General features: G+C 43.6%; 1 protein-coding gene across 1 annotated transcript in view; it reads right to left on the bottom strand.

Annotated features, from left to right (window-relative positions):
* Positions 1–27,805, bottom strand: part of CANX (calnexin) — a 439,945-nt gene that overhangs the window by 345,310 nt on the left and 66,830 nt on the right. The window contains exon 4 of the mRNA XM_069199501.1: positions 2,097–2,155. Coding sequence (XP_069055602.1) covers positions 2,097–2,155 — 59 coding nt within the window. The remainder of the gene's footprint in view (positions 1–2,096; positions 2,156–27,805) is intronic.

The raw sequence follows: 27,805 nt of genomic DNA, 5'->3' as shown, positions 1-27,805 counted from the left end.
TGACTCTGACTTTTAGAAATCCTCCATCTTGTAGAAGGAGGATTCCCCCAATAGGATTAGGGATGTGACCCCCTCCCCTTGGGAGGAGGCACAAAGAGGGTGTACCCACCCTCAGGGCTAGTAGCCATTGGCTACTAACCCCCCAGACCTAAACACGCCCTTAAATTTAGTATTTAAGGGCTTCCCTGAACCTAAAGATTTAGATTCCTGCAACAACAAGAAGGACTGCCTAGCTGAAAACCCCTGCAGAGGAAGACCAGAAGACAACAACTGCCTTGGCTCCAGAAACTCACCGGCCTGTCTCCTGCCTTCCAAAGATCTCTGCTCCAGCGACGCCTTCCAAAGGGACCAGCGACCTCTGAATCCTCTGAGGACTGCCCTGCTTCGACGACGACAAGAAACTCTCGAGGACAGCGGACCTGCTCCAAAAAGACTGCACTTTATCCAAAGAAGCAGCTTTAAAGAACCCTGCAATCTCCCCGCGAGAAGCGTGAGACTTGCAACACTGCACCCGGTGACCCCGACTCGGCTGGTGGAGAACCAACACCTCAGGGAGGACCCCCGGACCACTCTACGACTGTGAGTACCAAAACCTGTCCCCCCTGAGCCCCCACAGCGCCGCCTGCAGAGGGAATCCCGAGGCTTCCCCTGACCGCGACTCTCTGAAACCTAAGTCCCGACGCCTGGAAAAGACTCTGCACCCGCAGCCCCCAGGACCGGACTTTCACTGCAGAAGTGACCCCCAGGAGTCCCTCTCCCTTGCCCAGGTGGAGGTTTCCCCGAGGAAGCCCCCCCTTACCTGCCTGCAGCGCTGAAGAGATCCCTTGATCTCTCATTGACTTCCATTGTGAACCCGACGCTTGTTCTAACACTGCACCCGGCCGCCCCCGCGCCGCTGAGGGTGAAATTTCTGTGTGGGCTTGTGTCCCCCCCGGTGCCCTACAAAACCCCCCTGGTCTGCCCTCCGAAGACGCGGGTACTTACCTGCTGGCAGACTGGAACCGGGGCACCCCCTTCTCTCCATTGAAGCCTATGCGTTTTGGGCACCACTTTGAACTCTGCACCTGACCGGCCCGGAGCTGCTGGTGTGGTAACTTTGGGGTTGCTCTGAACCCCCAACGGTGGGCTACCTTGGACCAAGAACTGAACCCTGTAAGTGTCTTACTTACCTGGTAAAACTAACAAAAACTTACCTCCCCCAGGAACTGTGAAAATTGCACTAAGTGTCCACTTTTAAAATAGCTATTTGTGAATAACTTGAAAAGTATACATGCAATTGAAATGATTTAAAGTTCCTAATGTACTTACCTGCAATACCTTTCAAACAAGATATTACATGTTAAATTTGAACCTGTGGTTCTTAAAATAAACTAAGAAAAGATATTTTTCTATACAAAACCTATTGGCTGGATTTGTCTCCGAGTGTGTGTACCTCATTTATTGTCTATGTGTATGTACAACAAATGCTTAACACTACTCCTTGGATAAGCCTACTGCTCGACCACACTACCACAAAATAGAGCATTAGTATTATCTCTTTTTACCACTATTTTACCTCTAAGGGGAACCCTTGGACTCTGTGCATGCTATTCCTTACTTTGAAATAGCACATACAGAGCCAACTTCCTACACACACACACACACACACACACACACACACACACACACACACACACACACACACACACACACACACACACATATATATATCTCTATATCTATACACACACACACACCCTCCACCCCGCCCCTCCCAGAAAAAAAGTTTTACTCCTTGGTTAGTGCAGCCTATCTGCTGCCACAGTCTTTCATTTTCTTTCATAAAGGTTGTGAAAGATTTTTTTTCTGGTCACTTTTCTTAATGTAATGACTATTACAACTGTTTGCCTTTATCAAACGAAACAAATGACCATTGAAAGGCTTTTTCATAGGCTGCAAAAACAATTGTTTTACCCTCACATAAGTACACATCTCTAAGGAACAGCTTTGCGCAGATGTACATATTTTGTAGATATTTGGCAAAGTGTTTTGGGATCTCAAGGGTGGCCATGACAATTCCCCCTGCAACCCCAACCCCCAGCATACACGGCTCTCACCATCATATTTGGCAATGTCTTCATCAATATCTTCCTTCTTGGCTTTTGATAAAATCCATCTACAATTAAAAAAAAAAAAAAAAAAAAAAAAACATTAGATGTCATTTCTACACAATATTAATGTATATAAAAAATACAACTGCACATAGAATACAAGTGAATGGTTTCCAATCCACTCTATGAACACACACCTTGATACAAAGTAAAGAGATGCAGATTAAAAGTCTGCAAAAGTAGTGATGTACTTGGTATTTTTTAAAGCAGATGTATTTTTCAACTAAATGTTTGTTGTATATGGAATCTCCTATGTGCTTCATTGTAATGAAGGCTTTTCTTTTCTACGTGTAGGTTCTATCATAAAAAGGGGTCTTAAATGTATTTTAATATTAAAATTGACACATTATTCTGAAGATTGTCTCAAGTACTCTTTAGACAACCAAAGACAGAAATGTCGGACTGTCAACCACAACTGCCAAGAAATGAACTTGCCGAAATAAATGAAAAGAACTCCTACAGACTACTGAAAAACAGTTCAGTGGTTGCCCTATCCATCACAGATCACTCTGAAACTCATACAATGTTTTCATCATTACCACAGAGGGATTATGCGGCCGTTTTTACCCTGTAAGGAGACAGCTATATGAGGATTTTAGACAAATAAAATGTGTTCGGTTTGTAACAAAGCATGCCTTGCATCACTGTTTACAGGAACACTTAACAGAACATTTTTACCTAAATTTCATTTGTGGGATTGTATGTTTGTTAACAAAAAAAATCCCCTTAATACTCAAAATATTTCACAAAACTCTTCCTTCTTTAGGGGGCACTTTACGTTTACATATATCAATATCCAGTTCCCTGGGGGATTATGAGGATGCCCTTTTGTGTGGTACTGTCCTATGGATATCCAGCATAACCAGCTTCAAACCAATTGTTACACCTAAGCAATGTTTTCCATTTGTAAATTGTTCTGTTGTAGATCACATACTGTGCATAGGCCACACAGAGTAGTGTGCATGCAGCTTTGGCATAGCAAAATTAAAAGCCTTTCATGAGCCATATGCAAGTCTCACCTTGCAAACTGGATTTCCAAGGATGGGCTGTCCAAATGCAGAAAAGAGATGTTTGATTGTAGTACACGGAGGATGAAGCGTGTAAATCCTTTCCACAACAAATTGCGGATGAAGGGGGAAAAAAAGGCATAAATCTATAATTTGAAATGAAAAAGTGAAACTGCTACTTTCAAAAGCAGTTCAAAAGGAGACCCATGAAGTTGAAGGGGCTGGTGGTGATGAAGGTGGGATAACAATTGTAAGTGCTTCCACAAACGCTTTTACAAGAGGATTTTTCAAGATGGACTATTTCTTATTTCTCATACAAGCTGCTACTGAGGCAATGTGGACCCCTATGAAAGAGGAGTGCAGTGCAGCCATTTGTGAAAATGTTACAATAGTGGACAAAATGTTTCCAATTAGCTGCGTAGCATGAATGATTATTGCAGTTCCTTACGAATTTCAATGCAACCTTCAGGAAGCTGTAGAAAGCTACATTTTAACACTTCAGGTGCTAAACTGCGAAATTCAATGCATTGATTTTGTAACGGAGCAACTGATCTTCATACTGCACAAGCCGATCTAGACGCATCCATCATGAAGATAATTGGGCATTTCCAGTAGTAGCTAGAACTACTGCGGACATGCCCAGGTGAAATCAATGAGGATTAGCATCACCGGTGCTTGCAAAATCTCTCTCACTTTAGGCCTACCTTTGGGGTCTCCTAGGTAGAAGTATTACTGGAGCACATGGGTTTTGATTGGTCATTTATTTGTTGGTGAGTTTTGCTGAGCAGTCTCACTAAGTTGCCGCCCACTCCCAAGAGGTGTTCAGCTAAGGCGACGAACTAGTGCGTGCCTCCTTGTTTTTTTATAAGTAGAACATGGTGGTCATGTTTGTGCAGATTAATGATTGTATTGTTGTGAAACAAGTTCTGAAAAGCTCATAGTATTAGCGAAACTGCCATCAGTTCTAGTACCCGGATAAGTGAGTGACGAGGCTGCGTAAGCAACTGACCCTGGATTGTGAGCTAGTCAATATGTGCTCCCTACCACACGAGGTAGGCATCCATACTTTTACAAATATTTTTCTTTTCACTTGAACTTCATAACACAATATCTTGAAGTTATGAACTTAGTTTTCACAAGAAGCAGCATTGAGACAGACATTCAATGAATGTACAACTTTTAATATATGCATTATGTAGTTATATTACATTGCTGGACATACAAAGCCAGGACAACAGGCATAGAAAGGGAAATAAACTTGTTGTAGTTAATTAGTCAAAGCTGCAATTATTGTACATGTTGTTTGCTTAGTTACAGATCGCCACCAACTATGAAACAGAATGTATCATACAGTTGTGGCCTTGTGTGTGCCAGTGATTTTGTGGGGTAACCTCCCAGTTGAGGATTGCTAAATTTAAAAAAAACCACAAAAGGGAAGTACCGCAGATGTCTTTCGACCTGGGCACTGCTGGTAGCTGCTCTGCAGGTAACTGCTGTTCACTGTAAAAGAGCCTATGAATGTTCAAAGTAGTAATGGTCTTGTAGCATCTTGATCAGCTCATTGCACCCTTCAAGAGACAAAGGACTGTCAACCACTGCTTACTCTGCTGTGCCAGCCTGGCAAAGGTCAATCGAAAGTTCTCTCAAATACTAATTTCAGAATTGCACTTAATCCAGATCCCTACATATTTAATCGATATCTCCTACTACTCGAGGTAGAACTCTGGCTCAAACTGATTTGTGCTATATGTCAAGGGGAATATATGTAATTTACTTCAATTAGTGATGATCGCTGATATACCACCAAGTCTTCTAAATCCTTGCATGACTGGGTCAAGGATTTTGCATGCCTCTCAATTATTGAGTCATACAGTCCAAGCCTGGGAGTCCACGGTTGGTATACCCGACTGCGTATTCAGAATAAGGCCCTATTGCAAAGTAAATGGGCAATTGGGGAGGGGTGGGGGAATGAACAACAAGACGACACACCCATGTCTGGTATATCACAAGACGGCGAATAGCAAATAAAACATCCCATTAACTCTAATACTTTCTAAGGAGTCAGAACACAGCAGCCTAATGTAACTGATTAAAACCAAGGGCATCTCAATTCTTCTGAGCACAGCATAAAGGTATTCTCATTCTAGGGAGTTAATGCATTTATGGAGTCAAGGAATATCGCCACTAAGGAAAGTTCCAAATTTAGGAGAAGAGTTAATGCTTGCAAACAGTGTGAAGTTGATACACCTGGGTTAACCTCTGTAAAGAAATGGCTCCCTGTTGCAGTTACCCCCCACTTTTTGCCTGATACTGATGCTGACTTGACTGAGAAGTGTGCTGGGACTCTGCTAACCAGGCCCCAGCACCAGTGTTCTTTCACCTAAAATGTACCATTGTCTCCACAATTGGCACAACCCTGGCACCCAGGTAAGTCCCTTGTAACTGGTACCCCTGGTACCAAGGGCCCTGATGCCAGGGAAGGTCTCCAAGGGCTGCAGCATGTCTTATGCCACCCTAGGGACCCCTCACCCAGCACAGACACACTGCTTGCCAGCTTGTGTGTGCTGGTGGGGAGAAAAAGACTAAGTCGACATGGCACTCCCCTCAGGGTGCCATGCCAACCTCACACTGCCTATGGCATAGGTAAGTCACCCCTCTAGCAGGCCTTACAGCCCTAAGGCAGGGTGCACTATACCACAGGTGAGGGCATAGGTGCATGAGCACTATGCCCCTACAGTGTCTAAGCAAAACCTTAGACATTGTAAGTGCAGGGTAACCATAAGAGTATATGGTCTGGGAGTCTGTCAAAAACGAACTCCACAGCTCCATAATGGCTACACTGAATACTGGGAAGTTTAGTATCAAACTTCTCAGAATAATAAACCCACACTGATGCCAGTGTTGGATTTATTAAAAAATGCACACAGAGGGCATCTTAGAGATGCCCCTGTATTTTACCCAATTGTTCAGTGCAGGACTGACTGGTCTCTGCCAGCCTGCTGCTGAGAGACGAGTTTCTGACCCCATGCGGTGAGAGCCTTTGTGCTCTCTGAGGACAGAAAAAGCCTGCTCTGGGAGGAGGTGCTTCACACCTCCCCCCTGCAGGAACTGTAACACCTAGCAGTGAGCTTCAAAGGCTGAAGCTTCGTGTTACAATGCCCCAGGGCACTCCAGCTAGTGGTGATGCCCGCCCCCTGGACACAGCCCCCACTTTTGGCGGCAAGTCCAGGAGAGATAATGAGAAAAACAAGGAGGATTCACTGGCCAGTCAGGACAGCCCCTAAGGTGGCCTGAGCTGAGGTGACTCTGACTTTTAGAAATCCTCCATCTTGTAGAAGGAGGATTCCCCCAATAGGAATAGGGATGTGCCCCCCTCCCCTCAGGGAGGAGGCACAAAGAGGGTGTACCCACCCTCAAGGACAGTAGCCATTGGCTACTGCCCTCCCAGACCTAAACACACCCCTAAATTCAGTATTATGGGCTCCCCAGAACCTAGGAAACCAGATTCCTGCAACCTAAGAAGAAGAGGACTGCTGAGCTGAAAAACCCTGCAGAGAAGACGGAGACACCAACTGCTTTGGCCCCAGCTCTACCGGCCTGTCTCCCCCCTTCGGAAGAAAACTGCTCCAGCGACGCTTTTCCCCAGGACCAGCGACCTCTGAATCCTCAGAGGACTGCCCTGCTCTAGAAGGACCAAGAAACTCCCAAGAACAGCGGCCCTGTTCACCCAAGACTGCAACTTTGTTTCCAAAGGAGCAACTTTAAAACGACTGTGTTTCCCGCCAGAAGTGTGAGACTTGCAACTCTGCACCCGACGCCCCCGGCTCGACTTGTGGAGAAACAACCCTTCAGGGAGGACTCCCCGGCGACTCCGAGACTGAGTGACCAAAGTTGTCCCCCCTGAGGCCCCACAGCGATGCCTGCAGAGGGAATCCCGAGGCTCCCCCTGACCGCGACTGCCTGACTCTCAGATCCCGACGCCTGGAAAAGACCCTGCACCCGAAGCCCCCAGGACCTGAAGGATCGGAACTCCAGTGCAGGAGTGCCCCCAGGAGGCCCTCTCCCTTGCCCAGGCGGTGGCTACCCCGAGGAGACCCCCCCCCCCCCCTTGCCTGCATCGCTGAAGAGACCCCTTGGTCTCCCATTGATTCCAATTGAAAACCCGATGTGTGTTTGCACACTGCACCCGGCCGCCCCGTGCTGCTGAGGGTGTACTTTCTGTGCTAACTTGTGTCCCCCCCGGTTCCCTACAAATCCCCCCTGGTCTGCCCTCTGAAGACACGGGTACTTACCTGCTGGCAGACTGGAACCGGGGCACCCCCTTCTCCATTGAAGCCTATGTGTTTTGGGCACCACTTTGAACTCTGCACCTGAGCTGCTGGTGTGGTAACTTTGGGGTTGCTCTGAACCCCCAACGGTGGGCTACCTTGGACCCAAACTTGAACCCCGTAGGTGGTTTACTTACCTGCAAGAACTAACAATTACTTACCTCCCCTAGGAACTGTGAAAATTGCACTGTGTCTAGTTTTAAAATAGCTATATGTGTTTTATTTGAAAAGTATATATGCTATTGTGATTATTCAAAGTTCCTAAAGTACTTACCTGCAATACCTTTTATGCAAAGTATTACATGTAGAATTTGAACCTGTGGTTCTTAAAATAAACTAAGAAAATATATTTTTCTATACAAAAACCTATTGGCCTGGAATTGTCTCTGAGTGTGTGTTCCTCATTTATTGCCTGTGTGTATGTACAACAAATGCTTAACACTACTCCTTTGATAAGCCTACTGCTCGACCACACTACCACAAAATAGAGCATTAGTATTATCTCTTTTTGCCACTATCTTACCTCTAAGGGGAACCCTTGGACTCTGTGCATACTATTCCTTACTTTGAAATAGTGCATACAGAGCCAACTTCCTACAACCTCTGTCTGATCGCAGAAGGCCACCTCTGAGAGAAGTGGATCAAGTGACTGACAATGACCGAAGTAAAGATCTTTGGGTCACACAGTGGCCAGGGGAATTGTGTTGAGTGGCAAGACTCATTTATCTGAAGACTTCCCTTGTTTTAACAAAGAGACCAGAACCTCCTTTTTCAGTGTAGTTGGGAGTGACTACTTACTTCATGTCTCTTCATACAAGGCCAACAGATGTGGAGCAAAAAGAAGAAGAAAAAAAAAAAAAAGCTCTTTTTACAACTTGGACTACAGCCTGACTACGAAGCATTACCCAATGGCATGCTCCGAATCACTCCCCTTATTTCTTCCACCAAGAATGGTTTTCCATGTCCTGCTGATGCACGTTGCTCAACCAGGACAAGGCGATATCCCTAAGGCACTCATCTGTTTGTGATGAACACCTAATCCGAAAAGTATAATTGACCAGAATAGCCAATGAATGTTGATAGGATATGGCTTCCCTCATATCAGAGGTCACTCTTCTGAGTTTCGATCCATCCTATGTTAATTGCAGCCCATGGTAACTTCACTCCTCTTGGGTCTCCTGCCCTTCCCGGGATATCCCTAAAGTTATATTTCTTCTCTTTGAGCTATTCCTTCATATTCATGTTTTTTCCCCTCGGATTTACTCAAGTAGGATAGGATTGCCATAAAGTACAGAGCTGGTATTTAACTCTTACCTCATATTCCACTATGCACTAAGTCATGCTTAACTGTGTATCGCCCTCTTACAATGACCTTAAATGCCTCTTGTAGCATATTCCTTTATTTCAGTTCTAACCTTGTCTCTTAACAGTGCACTTTTACTTAGTTTCCACTGTCTGGTAGACATCAGAGTTTATGGTCACTAGTGAGTGTTTTTAGGGTGTGGGGGAAATAGAGAAATGACCTGCCACTAACAAGTCTTTACTGTTTCATCATTACTTTGTGCTAAACACTGGGCTCTGCCCAACACTAGATATTACCAATGACCAGTCAACAATATTCATTATTTTCACTGCCAGAGGAAGCAATATCAGCTAAAGCGAGAGCAGCCTCTGAAAGGCCATCACTTTCTCACTGCTGGGCTAGGCTTTGCCAATCACTGTATCGAGTATTGTTCACAAGAATGCTTATGTTTGTTGAGGGTGAGATGCTGGAGTGACAACCCCCCCAACCACCATCCCCACCCCCAAAGAATAGTAACTAAAATATATAATGGATTCCACCACCATGCATCAGAGGTAAAGGTGGTCAAACTTGGTGGATGGGACAACACAAACAGACTTCCTGAATTACGATAATAAGATGCAGTTTACTGATAGAGAGGTCAGAAGAAGAGAGTTGGATGCAGTGGTCTCTCCTTTTGGATAGTACAAAGAATAGACTCCTTGTCTTCGTGTACATTGTGGGACAGGTTCTACGATGCATTCTGGAGTAACGCATGCACTTTCAACAGAAGCCATTGGTGATCTTGGCTAATAAAGTTTGGGCAAGGTGGTACATTGGGCGGTGTGGAATTTTAGGCATTAGCCACTAGTGATGATACAAACTTGTATTCTTCCACTGTGGAAGGTGAAGCCCTCTAACAGATGTTGAGTGGTTGGAGGCATTGTGGTGAAGATCATTGCTTGGGAGTAGGAATGTCCCAGTTTTATGTACCCCTGACCTTTCCACATCCATTATCAAAGAAGTCATCTGTGGTGCACTGCTTGAACAACAGATTTTCTAGAAAACTGCTGCTGCTGATACTGTAGGTCATGCACATTACCTGCGGTCTTTGCGGATCGGATGCCTGCAACTTCTGCCAATGAATCCAAACTTGATAGTTTTGGAGCACACCCATGGCCTTTGCAGTTTAGGTTATCTTTTTCATCTGTCTCAACCACAAAATCGACTTGTGGCCTATAAAAGGTGTTCACAACTGAAAGGCACTACTGTACCTCAGGGTGGTATCCAGACACTAAGTCTGTGTAATTTCTTTTATTTTTTTGTTAAGCACTGTGAAGCTGCTTATTAAGCCCCTCCAGTTCCACCTGCTATAAGCAGCAGCAATCTTTTTGTTCTCTTTTCTGGGTAGGAGGTGTATTTCTGCCTGTCCTGGATGCTTCTTTCCTGATGGAACGCATCCGCGTATAAACATGGGGTCTTAATGAGTGGGCTTTCTAATTGTTCAAAGACAACTGTTGACAAAATCATTGTTCTACAGATTTTCACACAAGATTAAACCTGGTTATGTTCCGCTCTCAAGGTTAGAGAGAAAAATATTGTATGAAATATTTCCAGGGACATGAATAAAGGAGGAAATTAAATTGTTGTCAACACTAGGGGGCAAACTATGTTAGAACCTTTTTGCAGTTGCTGCACTCTTTCATGGACCTTTTGATCTCTGATAATTTACTGCAGAGATCATTGCTTTCCATTATATTTCCCATAAAGTATATAAAATGAGTAGTCTGTTAGCCCTCTCAGATGCTGTTCGAACGATTCAGGGAGCTTTGCTGCAGTAAGACCAATATACCTGAAGACCTCCCATGAATGACCGTTCCCTTATTTCAAGAACTGATTTTAATTCAGTGTTAACAGGGGTGAAACTCAGGATAGACATGGGCCACTGCAGTCAGTTCTGAGCACTGCAGTGAAGGGGCCAACATCAATCCTTGCATATCCAAAAGTGCACAACTCAATAATGGGGGTTTCCCGAGTAGGCATCTGTGGGGGACTTGCTGTGTGACCCCCAACAATCATGCTCAAGTTATCCATGCTCCATCCTAAAGAACTATTAAAAAGCCAGTCATTGGGCAAGGGTGGCAGGTCGGAGAAAGAGGCACTAAAAGGGAACACAGGTGATTGGTTCCCCTTGGAAGGTGGTTCTTCCTCAACTCAGGAGGTTGGTCCCTCCTTGATTGGACATTTGAAGTTTCTAGAGTTTGTTATAATTTTCTGAGTGCCTAAAGTAAAACCTTAACAATGGGTCAAGCACTTAGCAAATGTAAAGTAAAGTTTGTTACTTGTTGATGTAATTTTGCAGCTTGAAGAATTTTCTGGATTCACATGCTGAGCTTTATTCTACCATCTAGTGGTTGGGTCCGGCGTGGTCTCCAAAAACATTTTGTCCTTGTTTTTGTGTCTTCTTGTTGGGCGTTGACATACTTCTATTTGGTGCCACCAGTGACGTAATCACACTTCCTCTGGAAGTTCCCACCTTTAGTAACCATCTTTAATTTTTTTTCCCACCCCCTTTTTTTTCCTTTACCTTCTTGGCGGAGGTGGGTGGGGCACTTGTGAATCCGGAAAATTCTTCAAGCTGCAAAACTACACCAACAGATAAGAATCTTTTCTGGATTCACATGCTGTGCACAGACTATAGCGGTTTGTTCTTGTAGAAGTAGTTGAGTTGAAGATGAAAATGGATTACTAAAGATGTTCTAAAATGTTTTGTCCTACATGTGCTTCTTTTGTTCATTTGTACATCTATGCAGTATAACTAGTCAAAGTGTGAGCTGATGACCATGCTGCAGCCCTACAAGTGTCCCGTAAAAGCATATTTGCTAGAAATTCAATAGTTGCTCCTTTTTTCCTTGTTGAGTGAGCTCTTGGAGCTGACTGCAATGGCTTATCTGCATTCTGTGAAATAAGTGAATTGTTTGTGCTATCCATCTTGCAACTGAATTCTTGGTTACTGGCCTTTTTTTTTTTCTTTTTTGCTTTCAACATGGACTTATATTTTGTAACGATGCATGTACTGAGTTAGCCCTAACTCTCAGTTCTATCCCCCCTCCCTCCAATTAGCACTTTATTCATCAGCAAAGATTCTTGTTATTACAATTCCCAGTTGGTTACTAGTCTTCTTGGAAAACTGTTTGCAAAGGAAACAAAGTTGTTTTGCTTTTCTAAAAGGCTTTGTCTTTTCCGATATAAAACACTACTGCATGTCTAGCATCTAGTATGCTTTCTGCCCGATTCTTTGGGTTTTGAAAGAAACATGGTATTTTTATACTCTGGTTTATGTGGAACTGTGAAATCACTTTTTGTAAGAAACAGGGATCATCTCTCAGCACAATCCTGTGTATTTGAAACTATGGCTCTTGTAAAATGAGCGCATGCAATTAGCTTACCCTGCGTAGGGACATTAGACACTAGAAAGGCAGCCTTTAGAGTGAGCATTTGTAGATCTGCTTTATGTAACAATTCAAAAGGACACTTCATTAACTGCATGAGAACCACATTTAAGTTCCAGACAGGAGCTGGTACCACCGGGCGGTGCAATCTTCTTTGCTCCTTCCAAATACATTTTCACTACTGGTGTTGTGTCCCCTTGTGTGAGCCACTACAGCAGCTAAATGTATCTTTAAAGAAGCACGGTTTAAATTACATTCAAGAAGACGTGTTAAATATTAACTGTCTTATTTTGTATTTTTTTTTTTTTTTTTAAGAAGTCCTTGCTTAAACACCTTAGATGGCATCACTTCCACTTATCGATGTAGCATTTTCTAGTTGTAGGTTACCTTGCTTCTCTAAGGATACCCATTATTTTTTTCTGGCAGCTTTAAATGTCTGACTCGAAGTCCTCAGGACCCATGCTGCCAGGTTCAAATATTCTGGCTTTGGATATACAACCCATCAGTTTTTTTTCCCATGGACAACAGGTCTTCAGTAGTTTTAATATTTTACCATAGCCTAATTTGGGGGGTGGGGGTGTTAATGTCAATCTTCCTAACCAGTTTATCAACAGTGCATTCCCCAGGGATTGGTGGTATGTCCTATGGTGGCAAAGCTTTGGCATTTTGTGTTCAAAGCTGCTGCGAATAGATCTATTTCTGGAGTTCCTCATTCCTGAAAGATCCTCTGAAGAGCCGGACTGGTTGAATTCCTATTTGTGAGAGCACGAAGCTTGTCTGCTCAATCTGTCCACCTCGAGATTATTATTCCCTGGTAGATGTACTGCTAACAGGGCCATCTTTCTTTGGCTTCTCCATCTCCAAATTTCCTGTGCTAATTTGGACGAGGTAAGGATTGTTTGTTTGTTGATATAGAACATGGTTGTTGTATTGTCTGTTTGGATCAATAGTGTCCTTCCCCAAAGCTCTTTCTGAAATGCTTTTAAGGCTAGGAAAACTGTTTTTAGTACAGAAAATTGATATACAGGGAGTGCAGAATTATTAGGCAAATGAGTATTTTGACCACATCATCCTCTTTATGCATGTTGTCTTACTCCAAGCTGTATAGGCTCAAAAGCCTACTACCAATTAAGCATATTAGGTGATGTGCATCTCTGTAATGAGAAGGGGTGTGGTCTAATGACATCAACACCCTATATCAGGTGTGAATAATTATTAGGCAACTTCCTTTCCTTTGGCAAAATGGGTCAAAAGAAGGACTTGACAGGCTCAGAAAAGTCAAAAATGGTGAGATATCTTGCAGAGGGATGCAGCACTCTTAAAATTGCAAAGCTTCTGAAGCGTGATCATCGAACAATCAAGCGTTTCATTCAAAATAGTCAACAGGGTCGCAAGAAGCATGTGGAAAAACCAAGGCGCAAAATAACTGCCCATGAACTGAGAAAAGTCAAGCGTGCAGCTGCCACGATGCCACTTGCCACCAGTTTGGCCATATTTCAGAGCTGCAACATCACTGGAGTGCCCAAAAGCACAAGGTGTGCAATACTCAGAGACATGGCCAAGGTAAGAAAGGCTGAAAGACGACCACCACTGAACAAGACACACAAGCTGAAACGTCAAGACTGGGCCAAGAAATATCTCAAGACTGATTTTTCTAAGGTTTTATGGACTGATGAAATGAGAGTGAGTCTTGATGGGCCAGATGGATGGGCCCGTGGCTGGATTGGTAAAGGGCAGAGAGCTCCAGTCCGACTCAGACGCCAGCAAGGTGGAGGTGGAGTACTGGTTTGGGCTGGTATCATCAAAGATGAGCTTGTGGGGCCTTTTCGGGTTGAGGATGGAGTCAAGCTCAACTCCCAGTCCTACTGCCAGTTCCTGGAAGACACCTTCTTCAAGCAGTGGTACAGGAAGAAGTCTGCATCCTTCAAGAAAAACATGATTTTCATGCAGGACAATGCTCCATCACACGCGTCCAAGTACTCCACAGCGTGGCTGGCAAGAAAGGGTATAAAAGAAGGAAATCTAATGACATGGCCTCCTTGTTCACCTGATCTGAACCCCATTGAGAACCTGTGGTCCATCATCAAATGTGAGATTTACAAGGAGGGAAAACAGTACACCTCTCTGAACAGTGTCTAGGAGGCTGTGGTTGCTGCTGCACGCAATGTTGATGGTGAAAAGATCAAAACACTGACAGAATCCATGGATGGCAGGCTTTTGAGTGTCCTTGCAAAGAAAGGTGGCTATATTGGTCACTGATTTGTTTTTGTTTTTGAATGTCAGAAATGTATATTTGTGAATGTTGAGATGTTATATTGGTTTCACTGGTAATAATTAATAATTGAAATGGGTATATATTTTTTTTTGTTAAGTTGCCTAATAATTATGCACAGTAATAGTCACCTGCACACACAGATATCCCCCTAACATAGCTAAAACTAAAAACAAACTAAAAACTACTTCCAAAAATATTCAGCTTTGATATTAATGAGTTTTTTGGGTTCATTGAGAGCATGGTTGTTGTTCAATAATAAAATTAATCCTCAAAAATACAACTTGCCTAATAATTCTGCACTCCCTGTATGTTGAACCGCTTCCTGATCCTTCCACACTCCTCATACTTTAAGATTGCCCATGTGTGCACCCCATCCCATATGAGAAGCATCTGTTGTGATGGGTCACTGTAGGAGTTGCTTTTAGAAGTGTTTCCCTTGAGTTATATGTGCTCTGTTCCACAACGCTATCTCTTCTTCTGCTTTCTCTGTGACAACCTCTAGATCTTCCCAACTCTCTGATGCGTGGGACTATTGATTTTGCAGACATTCCTGTAACTGCCTCATCTGAAGTCTTGCATATGGGACCAAGGGGATTTAGAAAGACATTTCCAGTAACTTTCCCACCAGCCTCACTGTCAGAGCTTGCCCCTTTGTTTAATATGGTCTTGATTCCCTTTTCGCCGGGGTACCCCTTCCCCTAGATAGAGTGGATTCTTGCTCCAAGAAACATCTTTTCTTGCTTGTATTCTAAAGACAATTCCTCCATATTTATTGAGACTCCCAAGGTGACTAGTGTTCAGCACTTGTTGCTTGCATTTTGTTTAAGAGCTTGCTCTTACTAGCCAGTCGTCCAAATAAGGGGTGAATATGCTTGGTCTTCTCAGATGCGCTGCCACCGCCGCAAGGCATTTTGTGAATACCCTTGGGACTGATTTTATTCTGAAGGCTAGAACTGTGAATTGGTAATGTTTTTTGTCTACCACAAACCGGAGATTTTTTGTGTTTTGCATTTCTTGTAATGCGCGCAAGTAGGTGTCCTTTAAGTCTATTGTTGCCATACCATCGCCAATTTTTTGTTGTGATATAACTTCTTGTAATGTAATTTTGAATTTGTGTTTTTATGAATTTGTTTATAAATATCTCAGGTTAGAATAGGTCTTAGAGATACATCTACTTTTGTAATTAGAAAATAAGTTGAATAGTTTCCATTTTTGATTGCTCATTTTGGAACCCACTCTTTAGCCTCTTTCTTCAGAAACTCCTCCACTTCCTGGAGTGGCCTGGTTGTTTTACCCTTTGAAAGGGCTCTCGTCTTGAGTGGCAGTATTTTTTTTTAACAGTTCTATGCAATATCTGTACTGGATTAAGTTTACAATCCACTTATCTAATGTGATCTTTCCACACTCCTGAAGAAAGTTTTTCTTCCTTCTTCTACAGGTGTTTTGTGTAGGAGAGTATGTTCTTTGCTTTCCTTCCTCCGTGATTTTGTTTCAGTGATTGTTTGAAGGCTGGCAAACCACTTGAGGGTGTTGCCCCTCCTCTCTGTGGAAGCCCTCTTCCACATGTTCTGCCTCGAAAGCCTGTCTGCCCTGACTGTACTGCCAACATGAATGCGGTTGTGTGGAATGACTGCCTTCTTGGAATGATTGGTACAACAACATGCTTGACTGGAAGTTACCCCTTCCTGTTGGTCTTCCTCAAGGAGCTGTAACTTCACATGCTCCCTCAGAACTTGAGCTCTCCCATAGATCTGGCAGTATCATTCTTTCTCAGTTGATTTACAGTTATCAACTGTATTTCCGAATAGCTGTTCGCCATTGAATTGGGCATTCAGAATCTTCGTCTGTACCTCTGTTTTGAACGCAGATATTCTAAGTCACGAGTGGCATCGTAGTGCAATACCAGTCATCTGTCTGCTGGATGTGTCTGCTCTGTCCAGTGCAGACTTTAGGCAGGTGTTGGCAATGTTTTTGCCCTCTTACAGTATTGTGCAGTAGATGTTTCATTAACTCCACCATCTCATCCCAGCTTTGGTATGCATAGCAGGTTAACAGCACTTTTGAATTTGCGATGCGCCACTGATTCAGGCACTTTTTTTGAATCTCTGGCCCACGAGATCCATCCGTTTGCTCTCCTTGTCTGGAGGAGGACCAGAGGTTGATGGGATGTTGGTCTTTTTTCCAGGCTGTAGCTGCAATAATAGAATTAGATTGCATAGAACCATTTATAGATGTAGGATCTTTGGATAAGGACTTATATTTATTTCCTGCCCTCTGAGTGATTGCTTTGCATGAGGCCGGTTCTTTGAAGGCCTTCCTTCCTTGGTCTAACACTTGGTGACATGGGCAGATATTGATTCCTGAACTGAATGTGTAAAAGTTTCTAATAAACATGCCAGTGGTTTCTCCTCCAATAGTACCCCATATAAAGCCGCTACCTTTATCATCTGGTTGTACATGCCTAGGTCATCAGGTGGTGGTTTGTGAGGGTAACTCGCCATTACTTCGGGTGATTCAGTTTCAAAATCCTGCCAGTGAGCCCCTGAGTATTCAGAATCCTTAGAACCTTGATAAAGACCAGAAAGATGCTCATCTTCCTAATAGGGTTCTTCTTCTTCCTCTGGTTGTGACTATGGTGTCAAAGGTGGCTCGATTTCTCTCCCTTCTCCTTTGTCGCCAAGGGAATTTTTTGAATTCTAAATTCCTTCAGACTTTCGTCAACTTCTCTGCGTTTCTGTAAAATGACCGCAATTTTGACCTCAAGCTTTCTCTTCTTTCTTTAATTCAGCCACCTTTTGTTCGGTGTCAACACTGTCAGCAGACATCCTCTTCGACGTGTACGCAGCTCAAGCCTTTTAAAAAAAAAAAATTTAATTTTTTTTTTTTAGGTGGATGGTTCTCTTACCGCGTATCTACGCAAATGGGCTTCTACGACTACTACTTCTAAGTCAACCTCCACTGCTTATCTCTGCTCCTTCGGCAATGTTTTCCTCCTCATCACTAGTCCCAAATCTCAAAGAGAAGGGGGTATGTTGACCTTACATGGTGTGATGTGCCAGCATCTGCCTCTTTCTCACTCTTAGTGTCTTTGGTGCACATGTGGCGCAGCCGTTGCTTCAATGATCCCCCAACAAGCACAGATTACAGAATAATGACTGCCTTTTTTGAGAGTACTTGTGGTGCCAATTCTTACAGAACTGGATAGGTGTGTTCATCGAGACGTCCAGGGAGCCCCCGACATGGGCTTTCTCTGAAAACCTCAAAGCAACATGTATTCCTTATTCGATCTCCTGTGCAAGCACCTGCTGATCTGCTGCATCTTCCTTCAAGTTTTTAGTGAGGTTCTCTGCAATTTTTGTGTTATTTTCTTCGAAGTGCCAGAAATTCTTCAGTAAGCGTCCAGACTCAAAGGCAGAAAAAAAAGAATCTGAAGATTGAGACCAAAAGGTGGGAACTTCCGGAAGAAGGACGTTGTCACAGGGACACCAAATGGAAGTATGTCGACACCCAAAAAAAAAAAAAAAAAAAAACACAAAACAAAGACAGGACAAAATGTTTTAGGAGACAATTCCGGACCAAGCCACTAGACAGAATAATGCACAGCATGTGAATCCTGAAAAGATTCACGCTGCAAAACTGGTTAGACCAGAGAGCCTTCGCCACCCAAAGGATCTCCAGCTCGTTAAATAGTGACAAAGGTTTCTATCACAACAGGTTTATTCTTTAATCAATGGCCTGAGTATACTAAGGACAATATTTATTTACAGTTTCCCATGGAGAGAAAATTTGACTTAGCAAAACTGCATTATTTGAGACACTGCATGATTAAAACACAGGAAAGAGATTTGATTGGCAAGTTCCATGGCCTCGATGAATGGGAATCATATACCATATAGCTGAAGTGTACGAAACAAGTGAAGGGAATTGTACTTAATACACTGAAACAGGAGTTACAAGAATTTGGACAAGCTAAAGGCATACAGAAGGACAAGGAATATTGGTGTGAAAATGCCTTGGCAGAAAGTAAGGATTTTGCTGCACAACCTTTAACACCACCACAAGAGGAGGAGGCACATTCAATAATTAAGTGCCTCCTGAATACAGCCCCCCCTTTACAAAACGTCTCCTCATTATAGTAAGGAACAGGAAAGTGATGGAAGGGTCAGAACGTGGTGAAGGAAAATAAATAAGTGTAGGGTCAGAAGAAAGGCAAATAGCGCAGGTCGAAGAGCATTACTCCATGAGATTCAGAGATGGAGGAACTTAGCCTGACATTTGTAGCAGAGTGGAGATTACAAAAATTTGGTTTCACTAGATGAAAGAGCAATGAATGGGGTAGAGAATGAGATGGGAGAACTGGTATATAGGGGATACCTGGATGTTCTTCACTTGACTCAGAAGCACCCTGAAGGTAAAGGGCAAATGGTTGTCCCATGGGACACTGAATTATCACATGAATGTGTGGAACTGGATAAAGGAGATTGTGATAGAGAGGAGGCTAGGAGTTAGATAAATTAAATGTGCTCAAAGATTCAGGAACGGAGGGAACAGGCGGACGGATACAGTGGGGATGGTAAGTCAAGGAAGAAAAAAAAAAGATAACAAAGGATTGCGTAAACAGCAGAGTCAGACGCCTGGTATAGGTCAGATGGTTATATATCACTTAACAGTAAACTGTGCCCTATGAGGGAGGTTCCCGGAGCTGAGAAGCTCAAATATGTTTATGTCCCAGGGACCAAGAGGAAAATAAGTTACTTATCTGTAACTGTAGTTCTGCAGTATTGGAATCTTTCATAGATTTACATGCTTGAATCTTTCCTAGTCCTCGGGATGGGAGTTCCCCGGTACCTTATAATAACAATGCAATGATAACTATAGTGCATGAAGGCCCAATGTCTCCCACTGTAGCAGTCTATCCCTGTCACTTTAAAAAAAAAAAAAGAGACCAAACCTAGGTTTCAGCCAGTCAGGCTGCCCTCTAGAACACTCCTATAAGAAGCTCCAGTCCCTCAGATTTTCCAAAGCACTAGTGCTGAAGTACCTGAGGTAGATCGCGTGTAACAGTGAGCTTACTGGGGGGGGGGGGGGGGGGGGGATGGGGTCTGTACTACCTTATTTTGCTTAAACTGCAAGAAAGGGTCTTGTAGTGAAGGGTTTGATTTTGTGAACCCTTCTAGCTGAGGTTAGGGCAAGAAGAAGTGCGAATATCCATGACAGAAATTTCAAGTCTGCCCTGTGTATCGGCTCAAATGGATGCTTCATTAATTGGGACAAAACTATGTTGAGTTGCCAAGACAGTGGACGTTGCCCGATTGGTGGGAAAGAACGAAAAATTCCTTTGAGAAACTGCTTGACAATCCTTGACCACAAGGACTGAGAGTTCCCTGATTGTCTATAATGGGATATCACAGCCAAGTGGACTTTAATTGAAGCATCAGCCAAATCCACTCTCGCTAAATGGAGAAGATAAGGTAGTATCTGCGCTGGCAATGATGAGAACAGATGCACTTGAGCTGGTCTGCACCATATGCAAAATCTCCATTTAAGGCGGTAAGTGCTGTTATTACTATCTGCTGCAGCTCTAGCAAGAATGACTACAGTCCAGGGAGATGTTTAAGGGCACAAATTAATTGTGTTCAGGAACCAGGCTGTCAAATGAAGTGATGCTGGATCCGGGTGGAGAACCAGGCCATGCCAGGGCAATCAGAAGAATTTTCCAGTGCACGTTCTTGATCTTGGCTAGGACTCTTGGAATGGGAGAAAAAGCGTAAGCGTAAATCCCTGACCATGCCATTGAAAATGCATTCCCCCAAGAGTCTGGATAGTGTTCCTGACTTGCAAAGAACTGTCATTTTGCATTCTGGGGAGTGGCAAAAAGGTCCAGGTTTGGCTTGCCTTATTGAGAGAAGATGTGATCTAGCGCACTCTGATCCACATTCATGGTTGGATGTTCTCAACCTGCTGAGAGAGTCCACTATAAAAGTCTGTCTCCCCGGCATGTGTTCCGCACAAAGATGCACTCCTTGAAGGATGGACCTGTTCCAAATACGCTGTGATTCACGAGATAAGAGAAGAGATCTGGTCCTGGTCCCCTCCCCCATGTCTGTTTATATAGTGCATTGCTGTAGTGTTGTCCATACATATGAGCACTGACAAATTCTTTATCTTCGGCAGGAAAGCCCAAAGCGCTAGGCGAACTGCTTTTAATTTGAGATCATTGATGTGGAAGGTCTTCTGATATGACTTCCACCTGCCTCTGACTCGTGAATCCTGAAGGAGGGCTCCCCAACCTTCCAGGGAAGCGATGGTTGTGATTACCCATGGGGCTCACTGAGGGAGGAAAGAGACCCACAGATAGAGGAGATTCCTAGGTCCACCAAGACAGATATGATGATGGATTTCATAATTTTTATTGCATCATTGAAAGACCCCTTGGTCTGTGTCCAGTTGGTTTTGAAGGGGTTGCGTTCTGAGACGGCAGACTGACATCAGAGGGATATATGACGACATCATCCCTAATAGGGACTTGAAGAGGTGAAATGAAATAGGCTTTCTTTATTGAACCAGTCTGGCCAAGGAAATTAGTTTTTTCTGTCTCTCCCTTGTAGGTGCCACCTTGTTGGGGGATGTATCCTTCACAGAATGGTCCAGATAGAGGCAATGTATGCAGTCCTTATGAAGATCTTCAAAATAAAGCCTCTTTTTGCCAACGGTATTGAAGGCTCTGAAGAGACTCTCTCTGACTGACATGGCGATTAAAGCAAAAATCAGACATTCTCTAAACCAGGAAAAAGGTTTAGGAGCTTTTAACTTGTAGAAGTAATATTCTGAGGAGAAAAGATATCAGAAAGGATTCTTTAAAGGTGTGACAAAGCAGAGCTCAGTGGAGACTCACCAGCATGACATGCAATAGAAAATCTGATGGACTGGAGCTTCTCACAGGAGTGTTCTAGGACAGCCCAATTGGCTGAAACGTATTTTTTTTATAGGTGACAGGGATAGACTACTAAACTGGGAGGTCTTCATGCACTATAGTTATAATTGCATTGTTATAAGGTACCAAGAGACTCCCATCTCGAGGACAGGGAATGATTCAAGTATGTGATTCTATAAAAGTTCCAATACTGGAGTAAGGGCTTGTACACTTTTCCCAACTTATAAGAAAGTCCTGATGCTTGGTAGTCAAAGCTAGAACACGTATTGAAACTTGGCGAGCTAACCTTGAAGGTCCTGGATACCATGTTTTTCATAATTTTACCTTCCAAGCTGTGGGCTAAGGTTGAAGATAACCCTACATAATCCCCATAACACAGCATGAAGTACGCTCATTGTGAAGAATGGCAGCATGTTGTAGACCAATGCATACAACATTTTTTCCAAACCTTTACAAGATCCAACACACACAGATGTTACTGATCCCGTTCCCTGGATGCAAATGCACAAAGTTTCCAAACCATTAAGAAGGTGTTACAAGTCTCCAGCATTAGGGATTCCTGGTTATGCTAAATAGTTTCAGCTTTTTACATATGGTTGAGATGGATGTGCCCTTATCGCCCTCGCACAGAACCACAGGGGCCTCAAAGACCCTGTGCATATTCACACAGAACCACAGGGGCCTCAAAGACCCTGTGCATATTTGTCTGCAATATTAGATCCGGTAGATAGAGCACTTCCCAAATGTCTGACAGCAGCAGTCTTAAGTGGAACAAAGTGAAAGTTTGGTTTTGGGAAATACACTTACTGTGCACGTTCCCTATTCTGTTGACACATTGTTAAATAAAACTCATCCACAACACCTGACCAATGGCAGATTAAGTACAAACTGATTTTATTATCAGTCAACAATATCCCCCTTCATCGTCGTACTTCTTTAAATTCAGTCAGACTTATGCCTCTGCCTGCAAAATATCAGATGACAGAATTGCCCACCTGCATTTTAGTAGCAGACTAACAGACTAAAGGCAGAGTTGATATGTCTGACAAGACTTTCATTGAATGGTATGAATATTTATTGTAGATGGATGTTGTTTAAAATTACCAATGGAAGAGAAAAGAACAGCTAACATTTTAACTACAGTGTAAAAAGTAGCTGAAGGAAGAGAACTATCACAATTATCTGCCCAGGTGGCAAAAATAGCCCACTCGAGCATGTGAAAAGAGTGTGGAATTAATATCTATTCAAACAGCCAGCAGGCATTTGGGTTTGTGCACAATTTTGGCAGGCTTTGGGAAGAGATTTTCTGACTTACAGTGGGGCAAAAATAACACATGGTAGCTTGATCTTGTGCCCCCTCGATGCCTACATCTTTAGCAATTGTGAAGTGTGCTGCCCACCAAAGTGACTAATGATGTGAGATGGGGCAATAACTTTGCTGATCAAACAGCAAAAACTACTGCTTTAGCAGAAAAAATTACTATGTATGTGGCTCACTCTGAAACAGAATCACAAGCAGAATGTAATTTAATTATGGATCCCAGCTAAAAAATAAAAAAAAATGCAACTGACGAATTAAAAACAGAATGGCAAAAGGAGGGTACTGAGTTGGTGGGATCTCGGTGGGGCCAAATGGAATCTTTAGGTAACCTGATGCCATGGCGTCTGGCCCTTGTTATTCGTGGTCTTGCGCATTTGGGATGTGGAGCTATGTGTAGGTACTTTTCGCAATTCTGGTATAATAAGAACATCCTGAAGAATGCAAAGGCCATTGCTAAAATTGTTACCTGGGGACTGTTTAATAGTGGTAAGGGAACATTTACCGCATTAGGACACTTCACAACTCTCAAAAAACCTTTTGAACATTTGAAGATGGACTTCGAGGTGTTTCCAGGCAACACACAGGTTTTGGAATGAATCAGTGGTGGTCGGTATGTTCAGAGGTTGGATTGAAGCTTATACTATGAAGAACAAAGATGCACAAATAGTAACGAAGTACTTGCAGAAGGAACTCATCCCAAGATTCAGGGTGCCGCACAGAATTTCATTAAACGGTCCACATTTCATAAATAAGGTGGTGCAGTGGAGTATGCAAGGCCCTGGTGATAAATTAAATTTCCACTGCATGTACCATACTCAAGCAGGAGGTGCAGCAGAGAAGAGAATTGGCACTCTGAAGGTGAGCACTGCCAAAATATGTGCAGAGACTGAATTGACTTGGATGGATGTGTTGCCAATAGCGCTTCTCAGCATGCACAGCACGCCAAGTGCTACCACTAAGCTGAGCCCCCATGAGATTGACAGGCATATTGATGGCGATATGGGGGACTCCTCAATGAAATAGTGCTGTACTACTGTACTGACAAAGATTGAATGTTCTGTACAACCAGGTGAAAGACATCTTGCCCGCATCAGCTGTGGATGAAGGACAGTCTCCAGCTTGGGGAATGAGTGTCCACCAATACCCTTTGGCGCAACAAGTGTCTTCAGCAGAGGTAAACAGGCCCCACTCAGTTTACCACAACACTGCTGTGAAATGTCGGGGCATAGAAACTGGATCCCTCCACCTCCATCCCTGGATAATCCTCAGCCTCTGCAGACATCCAACAGACACTGCATACTGATAAGCCTCAATATAACTTTAGACCCAGACCCCCTTCTGGGTCAAACCAACAATTGCTTGTCTATCAGACCGCAAGCTTTGTTGTGCTAGAAACCTCTTAGCCTTGTGGTAGTGAATAAACTACAAGAACAGTTTATCATTTGTGTAAAAGATTCAAGGAACAGCAACAGTTACGAGCGACAAACCAGTGTTAAACATCAACTGAAAAGAGCCAACAATAGGCAAAATGACTACTACACTATGTATAATATTTACTTTTATAATTCATACTCAAGCTAATGTTATCGTGCATGAGAGATTCTTTGGGAGGGGAACATCATGTTAACCTATCCATTCAACTTCTGCATTGTGGACAACATATCCCATTTACATAGTTAATTACACATACACAATACCACTTAATCTTAGGGAGATGCATAGCGAATTCGGATTTGCTTATCCAGAACCATCTTTATATAATTGGACTTACCAAGGTACTGTCATTGTTAAATTAGGAATGGTTTTACCCATGGGGGTGCCGTGTGCCAACATTAGACCTCGGGTGCGATGGTACAGAACATTAACTAAAGAATTTTGTAAAGGAGTAAGATCTTGAAATTAATAATTATAATAACTGGAAAACATATGGTTACACAATAGCCTCAGTAGTCTCTTTATAGGGTTTTGCAGGGACAAGATTAGAAGGAGCCAGGGAATACTTTGGGTGCAAACTTCACATCCTGCCCAGCTCCAATATTGCTGCAGTAAAAAGCATCACATCAGAGCTAGAAAGCATGCAATCTTTCTCAGTACAAAATAGGTATGCAACAGATGTCATAGTGGCCAAGAATGGTAGAATATTTGCAATAGTGAAAGATAAGTACATTAAGGGAAATCTCAATGAAGAAAGAAATATAATCGCCAAATTTGAGGACTAAACGAATGATCTTCAAAGGCCTGGTGAATGGAAACTGGAATTGGGGCCTGCCCTTCAGAAGGTGGGGCAGGTTAGTAAAGGATTTGATCCTCCTGATAGCATTGATTTTCTGCTGCATTTTGATTCAATCATCACCACCCTGTATTTCAACCTGAATTTCAAAGGCTTATGTGCCAATTAGCAAATCTATGGTGTCCCAAGTAGATGGAGATCAGACTGATGCAAATGGTGAAAATGAAAATAAGTGAACGCCCACGTTAACAGCGTATTCAAAGGGAATAACTGAGGACACTCATTTTGTTCAGTTATCTTATGCCTTTCCTGTAAAAGGAAAAGGATTATGTTACTTACCATGTAAGCATCTGTTTGTGGCATGTGTAAATTTACATGCTCTGCATACTTCCGCCATCTAGTGTTGGGTCCGATGTGCATAAGTTATTTTTATTCGAAGAAGTATGAGACACAGCTTAAAGTGACCCCTCCTCTCAGTGATACTGTGCATGGGCATTGACTCCATTGTTAGATTGTTTGCCCGTAGTCGGATGAGAATGGAGTGTGAATATAGAATTAGTAAGATGTCCATGCATATGAAGTGTAATTAAATACGTCCGTCCGGGGAGGTGGGCGGGCGCATGTGAACCTACAGCACTACATGCCACAAACAGATGTTTACAGGGCAAGTAACATAACTCGTTCAATGGCATGTGTGGCTGTAGATACACATGCTCTGCATAGACTAAAGCAGTGCCTCCCCAAAAGCAGTGGCTAACCTGTGAGTGCTGCAGTTGTTTGAAAAAGAGTATGAAGCACAGCTTGTCCAACATTTGCTTGTTGCTGAGCGAAAACATCCACACAATTTTAGTAAAATTGTGCAGATTTACCATGGGATGGCTCTGCAGATGTCAATTATTGGTATATTACCCATAAATGTCATAGATGCACCTATTTTACGAGTTGAGTGCGCTCTAGAAGGTATGGGTAGAGTTTTTACTTTTTGTGTAGCATGTTTGGACACATGTAATAATCTATCTTGATATATCCGCTTTAGTTATAGCCTTCCCTCTATGTCGAAGTGAGAAAGCCACAAAGATTAGATTAGCTTTACGAAAATCTTTGGTTCTATCAATATAGTACACATTAACACCCTTAACATCCAAGATGTGCAGAGCTCTTTCTGCAACTGAACCAGGATGAGGAAAGAAAACCGGTAACTCAACCGATTTTTGGGAAACAAATTGGAGTGGTACGAAGAACTATCTTATTCTTATGGTTTTGGAAAAAAGGTTTGTAAGGAAATGCCTCCTTGGCATGGTTACCCCCTGACTTTTTGCCTTTGCTGATGCTATGTTTTGAATTGAAAGTGTGCTGAGGCCTGCTAACCAGGCCCCAGCACCAGTGTTCTTTCCCTAACCTGTACTTTTGATTCCACAATTGGCACACCCTGGCACCCAGATAAGTCCCTTGTAACTGGTACCTCTGGTACCAAGGGCCCTGATGCCAGGGAAGGTCTCTAAGGGCTGCAGCATGTATTATGCCACCCTAGAGACCCCTCACCCAGCACAGACACACTGCTTACCAGCTTGTGTGTGCTAGTTAGAACAAGATGAGTAAGTCGACATGGCACTCCCCTCAGGGTGCCATGCCAGCCTCTCACTGCCTATGCAGTATAGGTAAGACACCCCTCTAGCAGGCCTTACAGCCCTAAGGCAGGGTGCACTATACCATAGGTGAGGGTACCAGTGCATGAGCACTGTGCCCCTACAGTGTCTAAGCAAAACCTTAGACATTGTAAGTGCAGGGTAGCCATATGGTCTGGGAGTCTGTTTTACACGAACTCCACAGCACCATAATGGCTACACTGAAAACTGGGAAGTTTGGTATCAAACTTCTCAGCACAATAAATGCACACTGATGCCAGTGTACATTTTATTGCAAAATACACCCCAGAGGGCACCTTAGAGGTGCCCCCTGAAACTTAACCGACTGTCTGTGTAGGCTGACTAGTTCCAGCAGCCTGCCACAATAGAGACATGTTGCTGGCCTCATGGGGAGAGCGCCTTTGTCACTCTGAGGCCAGTAACAAAGCCTGCACTGGGTGGAGATGCTAACACCTCCCCCAGGCAGGAGCTGTAACACCTGGCGGTGAGCCTCAAAGGCTCACCCCTTTGTCACAGCACCGCAGGACACTCCAGCTAGTGGAGTTGCCCGCCCCCTCCGGCCCCGGCCCCCACTTTTGGCGGCAAGGCCGGAGAAAATAATGAGAATAACAAGGAGGAGTCACTGGCCAGTCAGGACAGCCCCTAAGGTGTCCTGAGCTGAGGTGACTAACTTTTAGAAATCCTCCATCTTGCAGATGGAGGATTCCCCCAATAGGGTTAGGATTGTGACCCCCTCCCCTTGGGAGGAGGCACAAAGAGGGTGTACCCACACTCAGGGCTAGTAGCCATTGGCTACTAACCCCCCAGACCTAAACACGCCCTTAAATTTAGTATTTAAGGGCTACCCTGAACCCTAGAAAATTAGATTCCTGCAACAACAAGAAGAAGGACTGCCTAGCTGAAAACCCCTGCAGAGGAAGACCAGAAGACGACAACTGCCTTGGCTCCAGAAACTCACCGGCCTGTCTCCTGCCTTCCAAAGAACTCTGCTCCAGCGACGCCTTCCAAAGGGACCAGCGACCTCTGAATCCTCTGAGGACTGCCCTGCTTCGACGACGACAAGAAACTCCCGAGGACAGCGGACCTGCTCCAAAGACTGCAACTTCCCGCAAGAAGCGTGAGACTTGCAACACTGCACCCGGCGACCCCGACTCGGCTGGTGGAGAACCAACACCTCAGG

This window comes from Pleurodeles waltl, chromosome 7 (assembly GCF_031143425.1).
Source record: "Pleurodeles waltl isolate 20211129_DDA chromosome 7, aPleWal1.hap1.20221129, whole genome shotgun sequence".
NCBI classification, from domain to species: domain Eukaryota; kingdom Metazoa; phylum Chordata; class Amphibia; order Caudata; family Salamandridae; genus Pleurodeles; species Pleurodeles waltl.
The sequence above is the reverse complement of the archived record's forward strand: the minus strand, read 5'-3'. Positions and strand labels throughout refer to the sequence as shown.